Source organism: Tupaia chinensis, unplaced genomic scaffold (genome assembly GCF_000334495.1).
Source record: "Tupaia chinensis unplaced genomic scaffold, TupChi_1.0 Scaffold147282_1, whole genome shotgun sequence".
Taxonomy (NCBI): domain Eukaryota; kingdom Metazoa; phylum Chordata; class Mammalia; order Scandentia; family Tupaiidae; genus Tupaia; species Tupaia belangeri.
This window is the reverse complement of record NW_006207133.1, coordinates 5,118,990-5,140,869: the sequence shown is the minus strand read 5'-3', so window position 1 is coordinate 5,140,869 and position 21,880 is coordinate 5,118,990. Positions and strand designations below refer to the sequence as shown.

Here is a 21,880-nt window from a genome sequence, read left to right as displayed (position 1 = left end):
TTCCTGGACACCCATGTGCATGCCTGGCATGTTTTAGGCTGACTGGGCTGGGCATTCAAACCCCTACCACCATGTAGGATCTCGACTTCTCTTTGGCAGCATTACTTCTGTGCCATTTAGCGGTTCTGCCTCCAGTTCTTCATCTGTAAAATGGGGGAGATAAGATTACTACAGCGTAGGTGCTACCATATGCATAACAGGAGTTCATGCATTAAAAGCACTGAGAACAGTGCCTGGTGTGGGTAATCACTCGTCATTGCTATTGACGCAGGAACATGGCGCAGGGGTGACTGGGCCCACACTCCTAGTAAGACACGGGTTTTTGTCTCACGCTCAAGAAAAACTAGCACTGTGGACACAGAGTAGGTTTAGCAAAGCAGGGAATTTATTAAAAGAGAGGGGAGGAAAAAGAGCTCCCAAGAAGGGAAATGGGTTGCCAAGGAAGAACTGTAGCAAGGGATTTTTATGTGGGTCAGGAAAGGCTTTGTCTGGACTTGGGTTCAAGGTTGGGCTTGTGTATGTATTTCCCTCTTAGGAAAAAACACATACTAAATAAATCTAATTATTCTCTTAATTTAAAAACAAATACCAAAATCAAAACATTCTTTGTCTAAATACTTAGGCCATAAAAACCATTATCTTTTCCCTAGAAGGTAGTGGGACCTAAAAAAGTCTTTATTTTATAAAGTCTAAGTCATATTGTCTAGGTCAATTACTAAGCCACCACTGCCTCCACCTCAAAACTTAGCCATTTTCTAATTTCATTTTGGGCCCATACCCTAACTACCTTTTTAGAGTCCCTGTCTCCTACCTCACTATTAATAAAGAGGAAAATTTCCCTGACCCTGTTGTGTTACTTAACAAGGTCATTGAGTTGAGATGTTGAGAATTCTTTTACTGTTTTTATCCTTTTTCGACCCAGTTCAGAGATCAACACCGAGTTGGCTCTAGTATCAAGATTTGCATCCCTGAGAAGCGAAGGTGGTAGCTGAGACAGATTAAAGGCAGGAAGGTCTGCTTAACTTTTCTACTTGTTCCTTACTCACTGGACACATAATAGACGTAACGTCGCGGACAGTGTTGAAATGCCACTTAAAAATAAAGAATATAGGACCTGCACAGATTCGAGTCCAGACCTGGCAGCTTGAAAAACACAGCTTTTCTCTGTGTGTGCCCAAAATCCTGGGCATGAGGAGAAGGGGTTGTGGCATGATCATTCCCACCTGGGGGGTGCTTTCTCACTTTTTCTCTCTTCATTCTCTCTCCAGCAGTACACTTGCCCTATAGCAATTTTTTTGGGGGGGAGGTGAGGGAGAGGTTTTTGCTATAGGGTGTGTGTGCTTACTGGAAAGACAAAAAGAGACAGAGAAACAGAAAGTGAGAAATCATCCCCCAGGGGGGATGGCCACGCTGCAATCCCTTCTCCTCCATTCTCCTCTCGGGATCTTGGGCATGCACGCACACATGCCCGGCGTGAGTTTAAGCCACTGGTCCGGGACTTGAACTGTGATCGACTACATGGGAGTCCAGCGACATAGCCATTACGCCAACTGCTGGTCCCAAATATAGCAAAAATTTTAAAATAAATAAATAAAATGAGTAAAAATGAATATTATGATTACAGCAAAACTGGACTCTTCAGTGATAGGTGCTGTTAAGCTAAGGAGGGTAGTGGGAGCCTCAGCCTTCAGGGCCGTACTTCTCTGTTTGGCAGTTTAGAATTTATAAAGTACCTCCTGATATCCTATGCTGCAGTATCTTTCCAAAATGTATGATTCCCATTTCACAGGTTCTCCTACCCTCCCCATCTGGTGAACGTAGGCAAGCCTGGGGAGTGGTTGAGCTGTGAGGGTTGAGGGTGAGTTCTGGAAGGGGAGGCACCCCTCCTTCTCTTTCCTTGTGAGTTCCTCCAAGTTCCTGCAGCAGGATTCCCGGCTGAGCCTTTCTTGAGCAGCGTCTACCCTCTGGTACCTCCATATGGCTCTCAGGGAGGGTGCATGGGGGTGAGGTTGGGTGAAGGTAGGGAGAGGGGAAACGGCTCCCGGAGAGCACCTGCATCCATTGCTAGTACCCCCCTGGCCTGCTCCCCACCCACAGCAACCCCAGGGAGGGAGACAAGCCTCCGGCCAGGGAGCTCTGTGCTCCTAGAACCGAGAGAGCTGCAGCTCCAGGGAAATCGCTTCATCTCCAGGAGCCTGGGTCGCCTCCTCTGGCTGCCTGGAGAAGGAAGTGAATGACAAACGTGTGGCAAACAGTAAACACCTAGTTATGTTTTTTCCATTTCCCAGTGATATCAGTGACTTTGAATTTAAGGAATGAGGCAAAGGATTAGTTACTTTGTTATCTTTGCTACATAGCTGAAGTTTTCTTTCCAGATTAATTTTTACCCTGAATAAACCAAATGACTAAAATAATTACTGTCATCCCCCCCTCCCCCCTACAGAATCTTACTGTGCTGTGATTCTCTTCTCCTGCCTCAGCCTCCTGGCTGGGACAGTAGGTGTACATCACCACTTGCAGCTCTTTATTTTATTTTTAAATTATTTTTTAAAAAACTGTCAGAGAGCATGTGTGCCTGCCAATCGAGAGGGTGAAGGGGAGAAAGCTCCCTTCATGGGACATGGTCATCCACTATTCTTTCTCCGTCTCTTCATCCTGTTGGGTTCCTGGCATGCATGTATATGTGCCCGGTGTGTTTTTCAGGTCACCAGGGCGTCAATTCAGACAGTGGTTGGCCATATGGCATCCAGTTCCCTTAACCGCTACGTTTCCAGAATGGCCCTGCTCATTAAAAAAATTTTTTTTCTTTATCTATGATAGTGTGTACATAGGCACGAGAGAGAGAGAAACAGACGGACAGAGAGACGCACCCTCCACAGGTCTGCCAGCCTGCTAGGATTCTGGGCACTTGTGCAGGTGCCTGGGATTTTTCAAAAGGATCTGACTAGGCACGGATACCGGGTTCCCATGTGGAATTGCCTTCTCTTGAGCGGTACGTACTGCACCGAGGAGCCAGCTCCGTGTTTCTCAGACAGGACCTGGCCGTGGTGTCCAGGCCAGCCTCGAGCTGATGGTCGTCCTGCCTCAGCCTCACTGAGTTGCTGGGATCAGAGGCAGGAGCCAGTGTACCCGGCCTTGATGTTGGACTGGGAATTGAACCCAGGCCTCCCATGTGGTTTCAGCCTATATATTTATAGGAATGTATATACTGTTTCTGTTTTATAGAAATGAGATCAGATCCCTATCTACTGTTTGACAGCTTACATTTTGTCTTCCCCAAACAAAATAGCATCAATTTCTTTCTTAATGGAGACACCAAAAAAAATAAAAACTCGTCTTTATTGTCAACATTTTACCATTGTATCGATGCTTAATTTGTTCTCTTGAGCATCTGTTTTGTTTCCATTTTTTTCATAGTCACATCAGCACTCCAGGGAGCTTCCATGTGTACGTATATCCGAGCTTAAGCAAGAATGAGAATATCTGTAGGATATCTAGAAATAATGTGTCAGAGTGGCATTTGGTAAATGCTGCCATATTGCCCTCTGGTGAGTCTGCCGGTTGGTACTTTGAGAATAACTGTTTCCTCCTCATCATCTCCCCCATCTCTCCCACTCCTGCAATATAAAGAGAAGGCAGAGGTCTTGGTCATCTTGTTCACCACTGGTCCTAGCTCAGGGCCTGAGGCATAGCTTCTTGGAATTAATGAAAAATGTCTCTTTTTCTTTAGCTTTGCTAACACTTTAAGAAGAAAAGTTTCTTTCTTTCATGCATGAAAGAGGGCCAGAGACAGAGACACATACCCTGGTAGGGTCTCGCTATGCCACTGTCTCCCTTACCCTAGCCTCCTGCAGCCAGAATCTTGGGCACTCCCGTGGGTACACCTGGCACGTTCAGGTCTACCCAGGATCTGAACCTGAAGCCTTCCCACAGGACTCTAGTACCATGCAGTGATGCCCTATCGCTTGTGCCATCACAGCTGGGCCTGCCAGCACGCATCCTTGCCAGAGAGAGAGAAGAAGGGGGGAGGGAAAGTGAGAAATCACCCCCTCGGGGGGATGGCCATGCTGCGGTTCCCCCTCTTCCATTCTCTTCTCTGGATTTTGTGTACACATACATGCGCATCAGGTGTGATTTTCAAACTGCTGGGTCCAGAACTCGAATGACAGAGTAGGCCATGTGGGCGCTAGCTGCTTTACCCTCCATATCTGCTGACTCACTGCCAACACTTTCATTTATTTTTAAATTTAATTTTATTAGTACTTTTTGAGATTTTTTGCTATAGTGCATGTGTACTCACTGGAGAAACAGAATGTAAGAACTGACCCCCCCAGAGAGAATGGTCACACCACAATCCCGTCTCCTCTCAGGATTTTGGGCATGCATGCATATCCACCTGGCATGAGTTTAAAGCCGCTGGGTCTGGGATTCGAATCATGGTCAGCCATGTGGGAATCCAGCACCTTAACCACTACATCACCTGCTGGCTCTATGTGAACACTTTTTTTTTAAAGCATTATTTTATTTAACTTTATTTATTTATTTAAATTTGACCAGAGAGGGACAGAGTAAGAGCGAGAGCAAGAGTGAGAGAGAGAGAGAGAGAGAGAGAGAGAGAGAGAGAAGGAAAGTGAGAAAGCAAGCAGCCAGCTTTGGGACTTGAACTGTGGTCAGCCATGTGGTAGTCCAGTGCCCTTAACCACTATGCTATCTGCCACCCCCTCCCATGTAAACACTTTTCATCTTTGCTAATTTGTGGGGAAAATATAGTGCATTTTTGGTTTTAATTTTCTTTTCTTATTAATGATGGAGTGAGCATGCCTGCGTGTACGTCTGTGTGAGACAGAGAGATGAGCACTCGTCACAGGGTCTGGCTGTGCTAGTCCTCCGGTCTGTTGGGTCTTGGTATTTGCACATATGCCTGGCATGAGGGTATTCCTGTTTTAATTCATTTTGTCAATGATGTTCAATCCTTTTTTTTTTTTTTTTCATATTTTATAGCTTTTTTCCCTGTTCATGGGATTTATCTATTTTTCAGGTAGTTTTTTCATCCTTTTCTTATTTGTAAGAGTTCTCCATATTTGAGATATGGAGCACCAGCAGGTGGTGTGGTGGTTAAGGCGCTAGATTCCTGCATGGCCCACTGTGGTTTGAGTACCAGACCTCATGGCTTGTTTTCTCACTTTCTGTGTCTCTCTCCCTTTCTGTCTCTCTGGAGAACACATGTGCCCTATGTGACTGCCCCAGTCCAGCCCCTAGTGCTCATTTCCTGAGTCCCTGCCTTCATAGAGGGGCAGGGCTTAAAGGTGAGTGGGAGGTAGGGTGACTCACAGTTCTAACCTTATTTAGAGATTTGGTTTTGTATTCTTTACTGTCCTTTGTCCCACTAACTGTCAGGGCAGAGTTTCATTTGTTTGTGTTTTTTGTTCTTATTCCTGTTTTTGAAGTTTATATTTTGGCAAGTTGATGCATTCAGTTGATTCACACTTCAAGCCCCAGTTCTCCTCAGAGGCAGCTAATGTTACCCATCACCCTTACAGTTTTCCATGCGTATACAAGCAGAGATGCATATCTATTTTATCTTAAACACACAGATGGTAATGATGTAATTGTTCTGAATGAAGTTGGCTATCTTTTCATGTATTTATATGTCTTTGTATTTTCCTTGCTAAAACCTGACAGTTTATATGTCCATTGGCCATTTTTCTTTCAGTTTTCTGCATGTTGATGTACAAGAACCATTATATTTGGTCGAATTACATGCATTTGCCATTTTGTAAATAAAATGGATTATCTACACTTTCATATGGTTCTTTTAAAGAAATTAAGGCTTTCAATTGAGTAGGGTAGGTGAATATAGTTTCAACCTGCAAAAACTAGTGATTTCTTTTTTACCAACGGTAACCAAGTATAAGCTAAAGTAGGAAAAATGGATGATCATTCCCAAGTATTCAGAGCGAATCAAGTTTTAAAAATGCATTTTATGTGGGACCAGCAGTTAGCGTAATGGCCATGTCACTGGACTCCCATGTAGTTGACCGCCGTTCGAGTCCTGGACCCAGTGGCTTAAACTCATGCTGGGCACGTGTGCGTGCCTGCCCAAGATCCCAAGAGGAGAATGGAGAAGGGATTGCGGCGTGGCCATCCCCCAGGGGGTGATTTCTTGCTTTCTGTCTCTCTGTTTCTCTCTGTCTTTCTGGTGAGCGCACGTGCCCTATAGCAAAAACTTCTCAAAAAAATAAATGCATTTTAGGGCTGGCTCAGTGGTGTAGCTATAATGTACTGCTCAAGCAAGTCTGGATTTGTGTGAAAAATTGTGAGTTCGGTTCCTGGGTCAACCTGTAGATACTGGGTGACTGGGAAGGTTCAGGTGGATCACAGCTTGAGACCCTGTTGAAGGTGCTACGTCTTTTCTCTTCCTCATGTCAGAAATAAGCAAGCAGAGATAGCTCTTTTTTTGAAAAATGCTTTTTAAGTGTTCAGGGCCTCTGATTTAGAGTTGGCCAGTGGTGCTTATGAGCATGCTGATTCCTGGGTCCTGTCGGGCCTACTGTCCAGAGTGGACATTTTGTCTGAGGAGGGACTAAGTTCAGACTCAATAAAAGGTATCGAAGACAGTGCTGGGAGTCCCACAGGCCTTTTACTGGGCTTCCCGTAATGTTACCGTCTTTCATAACCACGGTCCAATTATTGAAACCAGGAAATTACATTGCCATAATCCTATTGACTTGGCTGTAGTCTTTATTTATTTATTTATTTTTTAAACTACTGTCTTTTGTCTGTTTCAGGATCCAATCTAGGATACCACATTACAGGAGAGTTTTGGCTCCCAAGTCTCCTCTACTCTGTGACAGTCAGTCCTGTCTCTTTGTCTTATTTATTTATTTAAATTTGCCAGAGGGCTTATGCACTTGGGGGAGAGAGAGCACCTCCTAATGGGGCATGGTCATACCATAATTCCTTATCCATTTCTCCATCCTGTTGGGATTTTGGTCACCCTTGCACACACACTCTGCATGTTTTTCAAGTCACTGGGGCCAGGATGCAAATTGGGGTCAGCCATGTGGAATCTGGCTCCCTTAAACCACTTTGCTATGGGGCTGGCCATCCTTGTCAGGATTGTCGGTTCCTGGTGTGTTCAGGTTGACCTGGGATCTGAACTCAGGGCCTTCCCATAGGTCTCCAGCTCTGTATTCCCTGTGCCACGACAGCTGGGCCCAATTTATTTATTCTCTTGTTTATTATATCAGTAAAGATGGATAGATACTTAAATTCCATGGGCTAAAATTCAGTGCCATTATTTGTTGCTCTGATTGTCCCAGCTATGCGGCCTTGGGAGCACGTTGGGCTGGTCCCTGGCTCACTTCACTGCACATCCATCCTTGTTTTGAGCATTGCCTCGCTCTTGGCATTGCAGGGTGCACAAGGCCCCACCTAGCCTTTAAACAGTCACTTCTCTGCAGACCCTCAGGATGTGATTACTCTTCCTGTGTGTGTGCGTTGTACAGTTAATATCTTACATTTGTTTGCTGAGGATGTGTGGGTGCCAGACCTGATGCCTAGTCCATGAGGTTTGTCAGCGGCTGCCAGAAGGAGGTTAGCTCAAGGTCACAGGTGGTGGTCCTTCAGAATGAGGATTTGCCATCTGTTGTTGGGGAAATCCCAGCAGAGTGCTATTGCTTTATCTGTGAGTGAGTGGTGTCGCCAGGTACTCACGTAGTATCACACACGTGCGAATGACCAGACAGGCTGCACGCACTGGGTCAGTATTGCATTCCACCTCTGCCATTATTATAGGACTGCTGGCAACCAGCCCCCCCTTTCTGTGGAGTAATGATGGCCTCTATTATGTTTTATGTGGCATTAATTAGCCAAACCAGTAACTGTTGGAAAGTAAACAACCTGTAAGCCTTGGCTGGTCTAGGCAATTGCCTCCAGTTCTTGGGAACACTGTGATCTGGGCCGGAGGCCCTGCAGCGGATTCTGCTCACTGGGCAGAGCCACTCTGGCTTTTCCACATTGCTCTGCCCCTGGGAGATAGTCGAGTGACCTGGTAGAGGCGTTTGTGCCTGAGAGTGTGTCCCAGCTTGGCTGCCGCCTGGCCCTGTGACCTTGGGTGGCCTGGTCGCTCAGCGTGTGGAGCTGTTGTCATTTGTACAGTACAGAATATGGGCCCGGGGCCAGCCAGGAGGGTGCATTCGATACCTGTCATGAGAAAGTGCTAATTCTGCCTGCCCTTGATCACTTCTTTTTGCATGCCAGGCGGGAAGTACCTCACCTCGTGAATCCTCACAGTAGCTCTGCAGAGAACACTTTGAAGATGTAGAAAGAGAAGCAGAGAGGTTCAAGAACTTGCCTGTGGGCCAGAGTGTGGTAGTGTCTGGACTCAACCCTGGTACAACTCTGACCTGACTCCTGTTCCCCTCCTCCCTCTTTTTTTTTTGGAGAGGTTTTTGCTATAGGGCGCGTGCGCTCTTGAGACAGACAAAAACAGAAAGTGAGAAATCACCCCCCGGGGGATTGCCATGCCGCATTCCCTTCTCCTCTCGGGATCTTGGGCACGCACACACACGCGCCTGGCGTGAGTTTAAGCCACCGGGTCTGGGACTCGAACTGCGGTAGACTACGTGGGAGTCCAGTGACATAGCCATTATGCTAACTGCTGGTCCCCCCCTCCTCCCTCTTGACCTGGGCAAGGCTACAGGCTGCTGAGTCTTTGCCACAAACTGCAATATGACCTTGGGCACATCAGTACCTTTCTGGGGCCCCGCCTTGGTGCAGGAAGTACCATGTTAAACTGCAGTGCTGGAAGCCATGCGGCCGACGTGGGCTCACATCCCCAGCCTGGTTGGTCTGGGTCATGCCGAATGCAGGTATGGGGCATATAGGCTCCTGACTAGCTGGAAGGTTGGGGGAGCGTGACGAGGTCCTGACATGAGTGCTTCTCTTGCCTCTCACATTTAGGGCCAGCAGGGAGTGTGGAGGTTAAGGCACTGGGTTCCACATGGCTGACCTATAGTTCAAGTCCTGGACTGAGTGCCTTGAAAATCACTCTGGGCACACATATGTGCCCAAGATCCTGAGAGGAGAGTGGAGAAGGGATTGAAGCATGGCCATACCCCCTGGGGGGTACTTTCTCACTTTCTTTCTCTGGCCAGTGCACATGCCCTGTAGCAAACTAAAAAATAGAAAGGATATGCATGTATTTAAATCCCTCTCTGGAACTGTTTGGTCATCTTTAAAAATGGGCGTGGTCACATCATATTTTGGATTCTTCAGGGTAGCCTGGTGAGACCCTCGGTTGGAGACCCTGCTCGTCTGACTTGGTCTGCGTGTATTTGATGTTCTATTTGCCTTCTCCAAGTCCAATGGCTTGTGGGTACCAGCCTGACACTAGAAGAATAAATACCAATCACTGTCATTATGAACATCTCTTAGTTTGGTCATCTTTAAAACTGGGCGTGATCACATCAGTACTTAGGACAGTATTAGGCACTTGCCCCTCTTTCTCTGTTTATTTTCTTCAAATTCACATGTATTTGGTCATCAGAAATGTCATGACATTTTTCTGTTTTTCTATGTAAGTTTTCTAGGCAAGTTCTATTTCTAGTTCTTTGTTTCTTTTTTTTTTTTTGGAGAGGTTTTTGTCATAGGGCGCGTGTGCTCGCCAGGCAGAGAGAGACAGAAAGCGAGAAATCACCTCCCAGGGGGGATGGCCATGCCAAAATCCCTTCTCCTCCATTCTCCTCTTGGGATCCTGGGCATGCACGCATACGCGCCTGGCATGAGTTTTAGGCCACCGGGTCCGGGACGCGAACTGCAGTCGACTCCATGGGAGTCCAGCAACATAACCATTACGCTAATTGCTGGTCCTCCTAGTTTTTTGTTTCTTAAAGTCAATACAGAAGATACATATAATTTTGTATATAATTACGCCAGCAGTTGGCGTAATGGCTATGTCACTGGACTCCCATGTAGTCAACCGCAGTTCGCGTCCCGGACCCGGTGGCTTAAAACTCACACTGGGTGCGTATGCGTGTGTGCCCAAGATCCCGAGAGGAGAATGGAGGAGAAGGGATTGCGGTGTGGCCATCCCCCCTGGGGGGTGATTTCTCGCTTTCTGTCTCTATGTCTCTCTGTATGTCGCGCGAGTGCATGGGCCCTGTAGCGAAAGCCTCTCAAAAAAAAAAAAAAAAAGAAGAAGAAGATACATATAATTTAAATACTCACTGTTAGATGCATACAGTAGATTTACAAACAGGGATATGTATCTAACTTATTTTAGAACAAAGGTGCAATCACTTTGTGTCCCTGTTATTCAGCAAGTTGCTTTTCCCACTCGGGCATCTCTGCGCATGTGTGTGTGTTTGGTGAGTGGTGTTTAAGTTTTCCAAGCCTGTTCTCAGCTTTTTCTGTAGGTCTACTTTTCCCCCCCATCTCAATTTTTAAATTATTTTAAGATTTTAATTCAAAATCATTTAAAATTTCAACTAGGGAAAAATTGAAAGGCTAGTATGATGAAATTCTATATATACTTCACCAGATTCACCAATTTATTTTTTTTTTTAAATTTTTGCTATTGGGCAATGTCCACTAGCCAAAGAGACAGAAACAGACACAGAGAGTGTGGAAGCACCTCTCCCGCTCCAGGGGAGATGGCCACACCTTGTTTTTTTCCCATTCTCTTCTTGAGATTTTGGGCACACATACACACATGTCCAGTGTGGTTTTTAAGCCGCTCAGTCCGGCAGTCCGGGATTTGCACTGCAGTTGGTCATGTGGGATCCAGCCGTCTTAACCGTCAAGCCACCAGCAGGCCCAGATTCACCAGTTTTTAAATGTTTTGTCACATTGGCTTTATTTTATAATGTGTAAGAATATATAGAGATACAAATCTATCTGTAGAGCTATACTACATTTATACATAGAGATAGCTGTATAGCTATTTCTTTATTTTTTCTACCCTGAATTATCTTAAAGTTAGTTGTAGATAAAATGAGCGTTTATTCCTAAATACTTTGGCATTTATTTTGTAAGAACAAGAATAACAGCTGGAACCAGTCAGCCAAACCAAGAAGAGCTTGAAAAGATATTTTTTACAAGAATATATATATATATATATATATTTTTTTTTACATAACCATAATTCCATTCACAAACTCAGAAAATTTAGCATCAGCGTAATACCCTTGCCTATCATGCAGCCCCTTATAGTCTGCCTGCTGGTCTGCTAAAGTCCCTTATAGCAGCAGGCTTTGGCCTTGATCCAAGACCCAGGATGATGGACTGAATTTAGTTGTCTCACTTTTCACTCTGCTTTTATACAGACAGACCCCGCCCCCACCCCACCCCCACACCCCGTCTTTCTTAAATTGACATTTCTGAATTGTAGACTACTTTTCCATTTGGGTTTGCCTGGCCTTTCACCGAGATTCAATTCATGCCACGCCCTTGGGCAGGAGACATAAGTGAGATTGTGTCCTTCTCTCTGCCCCCACCAGGAGGCACACAGTGCCAGCTCGGGTCATTGGCTAAGGTGTGTACCTCATTCCCTGTGAAGGGACAAGGTGTCCCACAGTTTAGGATAAAAAGGTTGTTACCTGCTTAGTTCATCTCCAGTTTTAGCTGTGAGAATACAGACACTGAGTAGCCCCGCTGAGCATGCCAAGGCAGGCTATGCTGGCGCTTCTGACAGCAGGAGTCCTGGTGCTGGGTGGGCTGGCTGCGGGCTGTGTGCATTTTTAATATTGATGGTGTTGTCAAAATGCCCAGTAAGCTGTGACTTTCTATCTCCCACCTCCTGCATGTGTGAGGTGAGGCCCATTCCCCCATCTTCATCCTTGTGGTATGTTAGCAGTCTGTCAGATTTTTGCAAGTCTGATAGATGATCAGGTATTGCAAGATTTTCACTTGGCATTTCTAAAGTCATTAGGGAAGCTGAGCATCTTTTCAAGCTCTTCTTGGTTTGGCTGACTGGTTCCAGCTGTTACTTGCTTTAGGGCATTTCCTATCAAGATTCTGCCGCCATTAATTAAAAGCCAGTCACATGCCAGTGCTGTGCAGGGGGTTGTGCTGGGGGTGAACCAGGTTCCGGGAAGTGCTTTCATAGTTGAGCTGTGAGGGAGCCATCGCAGGAGGAGAAGGGGAAGGGCGGGCAAAGTTGCAGAGCACTGAAGGTGGGAGGACGGAAGAGGACAGCAAGAAGCATGAGGGTTATATGAGAATTCAAATTTCAGTGTCCACAGGAAGTGTCACTGGAACCCAGCCAGCCCTTTGGCTCTCGCATTGTGTGTGGCTGACTCCTTGTTACAAATGGCGGAGTCAAGAACCAGCCACAGACCCCACTGGCCCGCAAAGCAGGGAACAGTGACTAGCTGGGAAAGTTTGCTGATGCCTGGGCTAGAGGTCTTGGGTGTCCTATGTGACAGAAGGAAGAGGGAGAGCGCAGAGACCGCTGAGCACCATGCATTTTATTTCATCTTCTGTTCCCTCTTCCCTGTCGAGGTGTGGAAGGGCAGGGCATGGAGTCTGGGTACAGTCCTACGCTTGGGGTGGAGGAACTTTCCCACCCATTGTGTGGCCCAGGTTCAATCTGAGCCTAAATCCAGTGGAGGAGCCCCCGCTCCTTCCTAGGAAGGAACGTGCTACTTGGACCCCTCCGGCTACAGCAGGAGAGAGGCATCCGTCTCAGGACCTGTCACACCCTCCCTGCTCCTGCCGCTCCCAGGTCACCTTGGCTCCTGGGCTGGGCTGGCAGCTACCTAGTTTACATCAGACCTGCCCCTTCCCTGCTAGCCTATAAAAGGCTTGTATCTGCTTAAAGGTGGAAAGGTGGAGGGTTGGGCCAGGACTTGGGAGGGAGTTGCCTTGAAGAAGCCTTGCCCAGTCTGTTCCCCTCTGCCTCGCACCTGCACTCATGGAGGAGGTTTCCTAAGGCCAGTGGGAGCCTCTGCTGGGGGCGCCGCAGCCCTCCAGCCATCCTGTGTATTAAGTACCGATGCCATGGGCATTTTGTAGAGGCAGAACTGAGACTCCCCAACAAAACGCTGTGCCTGAGCCTGCATGTGGGACGGGCGCCCTAACCTGGTGCTGCTTAGCCGTTTATTTTTCAGTGACTGTATGTGGTGTGTGATTACGATTTTCCATATGAAGGCATGCTGTACACCATCAAGTATACATGTACAGTCTAATTCTAAGTTTCGCAAGTGAATTGAAGGCCAGCTGGTAACATGGTGAAGGTGGCCTAATCCAACATGACCAAATACATTTCAAGTCCCAGACCTGACAGCTTGAAAACACATGCTTGGTGTAATGGTTATGTCAGATGGTGTAATGGTGTAATGGTTATGTCATTGGACTCCCATGTAGTTGACTGCGGTTCAAGTCCCGGACCCGGTGTCTTAAAACTCATACTGGGTATGTGTGCATGCGTGCCCAAAATCCTGATAGGAGAGTGGAGGAGAAGGGATTCCCACGTGGCCATCTCCCCAGGGGTGAATTCTCGCTTTCTGTCTCTTTCTGTCTCTCTGGCTAGTGCACGTGCCCTATAGCAAAAATCTCTTTAAAAAAAAAGGCAAGCATGGCATGTGCGTGTGTGCCCGAAATCCCAAGAGGAGAATGGAGGAGAAGGGATTGCAGCGTGGCCATCCCCCCTGGGGGTGATTTCTCACTTTCCCTCTGTCTCTCTCCCCCCTCCTCCCTTTGTCTTCATCAGGGAGCACAAATGCACTGCAACAAACTGAAAGTGTCTTTATTAAGTAAAATGGGCTCCTTAGGGTGCAATGGGCTTTTGAAGTAGCAAAAATGTGGGGTAGAGTGTGAATGAGGGGTGTTACCCCTGCACCCAGACTACAGCTGGCACAAATGGGCAGGGTGGGAAGGTGCAGTGACTGCTGAGCCTTGAGCCCAGGGACCCTTTCTCCAAGGTGGAGCCGAGAGCAGGGACATAACCATAGTGCTTCGCAGAACGGCAGCTGCTCCAAGGACTTCCCTCTACTCTGTTGGTTCTGTTTGTGTGCGTGTGTGAGAGAGTGAGAGCGAGAGAGACAGAGAGATTGTGTGCATGTGAGAGAGAGAAAGAGCGAGCGAGCGAGAGAGGTTGTGTGCATGTGAGCGAGAGACACAGAGAGAGAGATTTTTAGATTTAAGAGAAGAAATACCCATGTATCCTACACGGTTTTTACTTTTATTGCTAGAGTGCATATGCGCTCACCAAAGAAAAAGGGAGAAGGCACCCACCCATGTGGTGTCATCATGCCACAACCCCGTCTCCATTTTTCCTTCCTGTCAGTATTTCAGGAATACACGTATACACACCTAGTGTGTTATTTAAGCTGCTGGGTCAGAATTTGAACTGCACTCAGTCATATGGAATCTGACTCCCAATGTATAGCACAAAACCATTGTATTATGGGGCAGTCCGGTTTTTTTTTTTTTTTAGATCTTTTTTTGGAAGTTCATTTATTCTCTGAGTGAGACACAGAGAAAATGGGAAAGACAGACAACATCTCAGACAGGGTTGCCATGACAATCTAACGTGAAGCCTCACCAGCCTGGATCGTAGGCACACATGTGCCTGGTGTACTCTGGGACGATTGCATATTTGAACCAGCAACCTTCCCATATGGGTCTGCTGCAGTGTATTGCATTTTACTGCTGCACCATTATCTGGCCCCCCAAAGACGTTTTTTCAACGTTGCCAAATGTGCTTCCCATTTGAACTCTGTAGCCCCACTGGTTTTCCTTCCGCCCCAGTAACCAAAGCATCATCCTGCAGCTGGCGTTCGTAACGCCTGTGCCCATTCTTAAAGTTTTACTTCGTGCTTGCTTAGTCATAAACATGAATAGTATTGTTTTGCACGTCTTTACACTTTATATAGTTTCATGTATAATGCCGTGACTTTTACTTTGCACACTTCACAGATCTGAAGTCGAAACGGGCTTTACTATCACTCTCTGTAGTGACTTGTTTTCCCTCATGGATCAGTATTCACATGTAAGAAACAAGCAAAAATCTTAATTTGGAAGCGAGTTACCTGCCATACCAGTCCCAAGGCCAACTTTAATCAGGGAACAGAATGGAGGCAGATGCCTCCAGAAAGAAGCTGAGAGAATCATGTACAACTCCAAGTGTCTCCTGCCAGCAATCCACGGCCACTGGGCAGGAGGTGGCAGCGTGGCAGGTTCTGGAAACAGACCTGGATCGGCTGGCTCTGCGACTGTGTGAGCTTGCCCTAGTGAGGCAGCTTCCTGGACCTCTGCTTCCTCCTCTCCAGTGGGAATTATAATCCTAACTGTTGCTGTCGACTGTTGAGATGCAGAGTTTCAAGTGAGTTAATACCTGAGCAGACTTTACTGCAGGCCAGCACCCAGTGCACAGTGCTCTTAGTTACTGTTCCCGAGAGGTCCCCGCCCATCCCCTGGTTGTTCTTTTGCTTGGGATTACTTTCTTATTTATTCTTCCCCTCAACTGTAGACATCCTGTCCGCTCTTCAAGGCCCACCTCGCATGCTATCTCCTTGTTCAAGCCTTGTCTCATGCTCCCCACCTCTCCATTCTGAATGACTTATTGTTCACCTTTAATCTCCCTTACATCTTAAGGATTTTTTTCTCTCTTTTTTGTTATAAGGTACTTGCATTCACCAGAGAGAGACAGACTGAAGAGAGAGAGGAAAAGTGAGCAATTCCCCCCACCATTCCCTTCTTCATTCTCTTCTCGGGATTTTGGCTTGCACATGTGTCCAGCATGTTTTTCAAGCCACCGGGTCTGGGACTCCAACTTCACACTTGGTCATGTGGGATTCAGCCACTTTAACTACCATGCCACCTGGTACCTTATACAAGGGGTCTTCATGGAAAATGTGTATTAAGAAAAAACCATGCATGGATTTAAAAACTATTTTGGGGGACCAACAGATGGCATAATGGTAACGTTGCTGGCATCCACATTGTGGTTTGAATCCTGGACCTGGTAGTTTGAAACTCACACTGGACATGTGTGCATGAGTGCCCAAAATCCCAAGAGGAAAATGGAGAAGGGATTACAGCGTGGCCATCCACCCTGGGGTGATTTATTGCTTTCTGTCTCTCCAGTGAACACAAATGCCCTGTAGATTTAAGAGAAGAAATACCCATGTGTCCTGTCTTAAACAGAATGGCACTGTAAAGAATGTAGGATCACACTGTGGCATCTGCTGAGTACCCACTGTGTGCCACACTGTGTAGCGGTGAGCAGGATACACAGCCCATGCCTCCACAGAGCCTGCTTTCTTTGGCTTCCCCTCACACCCAGAGAAATGTCTGCATGACCTGGGTGAGTTCTGCTTGCATGACAGCTAGTGAGGAACTGTGGACGCTGGCCTCCTGGATGGGACTGTGCTGAGTCAGTGGGGCACAGAGGTCTGCCTGGTCCTGGTGTGTTGGCGTTGGGGCAGGCCTGGGGACAGTGGCTGAATGGCCATCTGCAGGCCTGCGGGAGGCAGAAAGATGCTCCTTGGCTGGACAGGGGCCCTGGATGGAGTGAGTGTGGGAGGAGTGGGTGGTGAGGAGGATTTGATGGGGAAGCATGGGAATGAGGACTCTTGTTATTGGAGACACTGGAAGCCAGGATCGGGGCCTCCGGCCTCACTCATTGGCTCTGATCTTTGGGTTGCTGCTCCTTATGTTCAGTCTTGGAAACAGCTCAGGGTGGGACAGGAGGTAGCTTGTATGGGATGTGAGCCGAGGTCGCCCTACAGAGCCTGGAGTCCTTGCTAATTGGACCCCGAGCACCCGTAAACTCAAGATAATGGCCATGGGGGCCTTGGGCCTCGTGCCAGGCCATCTACATTCTTCATCAGGGAAGGCGGAGGTCACTGGAAAAACCAGTTAGGGTGTGTGAGGCTCGTTTTATGTTGGTGTCAAGGGAGTGTTGGGCTCTTGGTTCAGGAGCCTGAAAATGTATCTTAAAAATCTGACTTTTTCAGAAAGTTAGATGTGTTGATTAGATCAGCCAGCAAGAGGTTTTTATGAGTCACGTCTTCAGAACGAGCAGGTGGCTGGCCAAGAGTCTGGAGTTCCAGCCTCTTCCCTCTCATGAGGAAGGTACCCAGAACACCACCCTGGGCAGCGCTGGGGCTGGCGTGTATAAGAGGGCTTCGGCTCTTCTGTCACAGGTCACTTCGCTACGGCTGAGCAGGCATTGCCGTGCCGGGCCAGCATGCACTCAGGCCTTGTGAGAGCGGTTGTGAGTGAGCTGCGAGAGACTCACCTCTGTGACCTCGGATTCTAGGGTTCACATAGTGTCTGGCATATATGTCATTGTTACTGAGCAAATGTTCAGAATGAGTGATTTGATTTCGTCGTCTTTGCCCATTCCGTTATTCACTGGTAAGGGGTGGGGTGTGCATTTCCTGTAGCTGCTGTAACAGATACTACAAATGCCTTGACTTAAAACTTAAAATGAGGGCTAGCTGGTGGTGTGGCATGGTGATTTAGACGGCTGGATTAAACGAGGCCAGCTGCACATTTTGAGTCCTAGACCTGGTGCCTTCAAAAACATATCAGATGTGTGTGCATGTGTATGATAGCCAAAATTCAAAAGGATGGAGAGATTAAGGAGAGAGGATTGCGGCATGGCCATCCCCTCTTGGGGGTGGGGTGGGGAGGTGCTTTCTCACTTTCTAGGCCTCTCTCTGACAAACACACATGCCCTGTAGCAAAACTTAAAAGATAAGTCAATAAAACCTCCTAAAATTATATATTGGGTTGTCAGAAGTCATGATACATTTCTACATAGAAAAACAGAAAAAAAATACTCCATGACTTTTCTGACAATCCAATATTTATATACACATGTACAAATACGTGTGTGTGTGTGTGTGTATACACACACATATGAATGTTAAAAGCAGGCAAACAACAAACTGGGAACGGCAAACCCAGTGACTAAAAGCCGCTATACAGCTAAAATATCAACTGATTAGAGAAATACTAAGTACTGGTGGATGGTGGTCCCCAAAAATATATGTCACATCCTAATCCCTGGAACCTGACAGGCTATTCCCACAGTTCTGGAGGCCAGAATTTGAAGTTCACTGGGGCTGTCCTCCCTCTCTGGGACCTAAAGGAGACCCTGTTTGTCTCTTCTGGCTTCTGGTGGCTGCAGGCATCCTCTGTCTTGTGACCACACTGCTCTAGTCTCTGTCCCTGTAGTCCTGTGACCTCCTCTCCCTTCTGCCTCCGTGTGTCTCTAGTAAGGACACTTGTTTTTTTTTTTTTGGAGAGGTTTTTGCTATAGGGCACATGTGCCCGCCAGACAGAGAGCGAGAGAGAGACAGAGAGACAGAAAGCGAGAAATCACCCCCCAGAGGGGATGGTCACACCACAATCCCTTCTCCTCCACTGTCCTCTCAGGATCTTGGGCACGCAGGCACACGCGCCCAGCGTGAGTTTTAAGCCACTGGGTCCGGGATGCGAACCACAGTCGACTACGTGGGAGTCCAGTGCCATAGCCATTACGTTAACTGCTGGTTCCCTAGTAAGGACACTTGTAATTGGATATAGGACCCACCAGGATAATAGATTATTTCATCTCAGAATGGCGAACCTTAATGACATCTGCTAAGGCTGTGTTTCCAAATGCAAGGTCACATTCACAGGTTTCTGTGGCCTAGTGGTTAAGGGAGCTGGATCCCCCTATGGCTGACCATGGTTCAAGTCCGGGCCTAGGAACCTTGAAAACATGCTGGACACATGCGCACTCATACCCCAAATACTGACATGATGGAGCCACAGAGAAGGGACTGTGGAATGATCACACCCCATCATGAGGGTGCTTTCTCTCTCTCTCTGTTTTTCTCTCTCTCCCCGGCTAGTGCACACGCCTTTGGCAATGCAGGAGAGCGGGTGGGAACATGCACAACTCAGGGAGATCTGAGCGAGGTCTATAGTTTGGTGAATCATATTGTGCTGGTGCGAATGTTTGATAATGTACTGCAGTTACTTCCTGCCTCCACCCAGGGATGCCAGAGGAGGGGACTCAGGGCTTTTCTGTGCTATTTTTATGACTTCTTGTCTGTTTATAATTGTTAAAAATAGAAATCCAGCCCCCGTCCCCCCCGTAGTGCAGCAGTTAAGCACTGTACACAGGGAGCCAGCACCCACACGGTCAACCGTGGCACAAATTTTGACGCTAGCACCTTGAAGAACATGCTGGGTGCATGTCCAAAATCCTGACAGGGCGGAGCAATGGAGGAAAAGGATTGAGGTGAGACCATGTCTGTTGGAGATACTTTATCTCTCTCCCTGGGGAGTGTGTGTTCCCTCTGGCAAGAAGGAAGGAAGGAGAAAAGGAAGGAAAGAAATCCAAAAAGCTAATCGAATTTACCAATACCCTATTATTAAATAATTTATTCTCTTATTTATAGACTGTCCCGTATTAAGTTATGATACCTGCTTGGGTGTTTTAGAATTGTAGTGCGACATGTAACTGGGAAAATGGACATCATCTGATACCTGTATATTCACCTCACCTGGGCACATGGTGTGTTCTGTTTATTCAAGTATTTTGTCTTTTAAAAAAACACTTTTGCCAGGAGGCACAAGCACCTTCTGGAGAGACATGGCAGGGAATGGGGGTGGTTGGGGAATGAGAAAGCACTCTCCTGCCTCCATGAGTCACGGCCACGCCGCATTCCCTTCTCCATTTCTCCTTTTCGGATTTTGGGCACACATGCACTCACACACCTAGAGTGTCTTCTGAACCAGGTCCAGAACTGGAGCCATGTATCTGGCCATGTGGGATCCATCCACCTTAATCATCAGGGCACTACCTGGTCCAACACATTTTATATTTCAATACGAGTGTGGTTCTCCTCAGGTTATGCTTAGATCCTCCTAGGGTTTTTGTTGTTACTCTGGGTGGATCTTTTTTTCTACTTATAGTCTTTAACCAGCTTCCAATGGTACGTGTCACTGAATACAATCCCCGCACCCTTTCAAATACATGAAATTCTTTTTACGGGGGAAAATGCTTTTCATTCTGCCATTAGAGGCAATGTTTAACAGGCTTCTTCGTTCCTTGAGACTGACTTTCAGGAAAGGGTATGGTCAGGTATTTACTCTGTAATGTGAATTTCAGTAGCTGCATTCTCCATCCCAGTGGCTGTAGGGGGTGTTTTTGATAAAGACATATGCAGATGTGTTCTCGAATTTTAATGCTTACTGTATTCTCTTTCTTCTAAAAAAATTGTTTATTTTATTTTATTTATTATTATTTCTGAGACTCGACCCACAGTCAGCCATGTAGGAGTCCATGCACTGACACCATGTCAGCTGCTGGCCCTTTGCTGTATCTTACATTCTATGTCTTTGAAAATTTCAGAAGTGCTGTGTAGCTAGAGGGAGCACATACGCGGGGCTCAGGGTGTCTTTGCCTGACCAGGCTGCAAGAACAAACTGGAGTGTCCATCCAGAGAGTGAGCTGGGCTAGTGTGGACGTGTTTCTCCACTTTGCCCTTTGGGCCTGGAGACCTGGGTGGGCATTGAGGGTGTTAAGGCCTTGAGCTGGGTGAGCCCCAAATTTGGAAACACTCAGCCATGGAAAATGTACTGTTCATCCCTGCCCAGGTCAGTCCTATGAAATCCGACTGCTGGAGAATCGGAAGCTGGGAGACTTCCAGGATCTGAGTACAAAATATGTCAAGGTGAGCCCCTCAGGGCTGCTCTCGTCAGGGCATCGCTGGGGGAGGTTGGGGTGTAGGCACCTGGGCTTGTTGGCAGGAGTGCGGGCTTTGGCGGGCTAGGTGGGGTTCACCTCAGCTCTGTGAGGTGAGTTACAGCCCCTTCCGTTCTCTGGAGCATGGTGCCTTAGTGGGGCCAGGACAAGCTGCAGCACAGAGAGCCCGAGTGTCTCCCCTGATGCAGTGGGCTCTGGGGCCAGGCACAGAGTCGAGCCAGCTTCACCTCGTACTAACGTTTTCTGAGCTTCAGTTTATTTATCCGCACAGCAGGGCCTGCACATTTTGACTTGTGTGTAAAGCACTTAGCAATCCTGGGAAGATGGTAGTCCTCCTGGTTCCCTAGTGTTACTGGATTCTGAGGAGGAGGGAGGAGTACGTGGGGCTCCGGAGCTGGAAGACAACTCTAAGAGGAGGCCTTAACGTGTGGGGAGGGAGGCAGGCTCCTGTTGGGCTCCCTTAGGTCCCCACACTCACACCTCTGTCCTTCCCACCCAGAGCATCATCCGTGTGGTTTTCCATGACCGCCGGCTGCAGTACACGGAGCACCAGCAGCTGGAGGGCTGGAGGTGGAGCCGGCCCGGGGACCGCATCCTGGACATTGGTGAGTCCCTCGGGTGTGCACAGGCCTTGCTCAGGTTCTTCTTGGGTACCATCTGGACCCATGCCTACAGGGCATGGTGGTACCCTATGTAAAAGCCTGTGGGAGCTTTCAGAGGTGGTCCTGCCCCGCCTGCTCTGAGGGTGTTCCCCGTTTTGGTGGAATTCAGAGATGAACTGCCAGGGAGTTGAGGGAAGACTTTGCAGAAGGATAGATAGTGCCTTCAGGATTCTACTAAGCGATGAAGGGAAGGTGAGCATCATACAGGAAGATGGCACCGGAAATGGAATTGAGGCCCAGGTACCAGCCAGTCATTTTTCACAGCCCTTGGGGAACTGAGAAGCCAGAACACAGAATGACAGGGTGTGTGCACGTACCCATAGCAGCAGAGGACTCCTGTGCAGGCAGCCTGGCACAATCATATTTCTGCAGGAAGACAGGATGATGGTTCATTCAAAATGGGATAGAGACTAAGCCAAAGGAGTTAGCAAAACTTAGCTGTCCAGATTTCTGGCATTTCCCATTGTGGAGAAGGAATTTAGACCTGTGCTGAGGGTCTTTC

General features: G+C 47.5%; 1 protein-coding gene across 2 annotated transcripts in view; it reads left to right on the top strand.

Annotated features, from left to right (window-relative positions):
- The window catches only part of TFCP2L1 (transcription factor CP2 like 1), a 60,249-nt gene that overhangs the window by 11,510 nt on the left and 26,859 nt on the right, over positions 1–21,880 (top strand). For both annotated transcript variants that reach the window (XM_006169579.2, XM_006169578.2), the window contains exons 3-4: positions 20,608–20,684; positions 21,216–21,321. In XM_006169579.2, the coding sequence (XP_006169641.1) occupies positions 20,608–20,684; positions 21,216–21,321 (183 nt within the window). The remainder of the gene's footprint in view (positions 1–20,607; positions 20,685–21,215; positions 21,322–21,880) is intronic.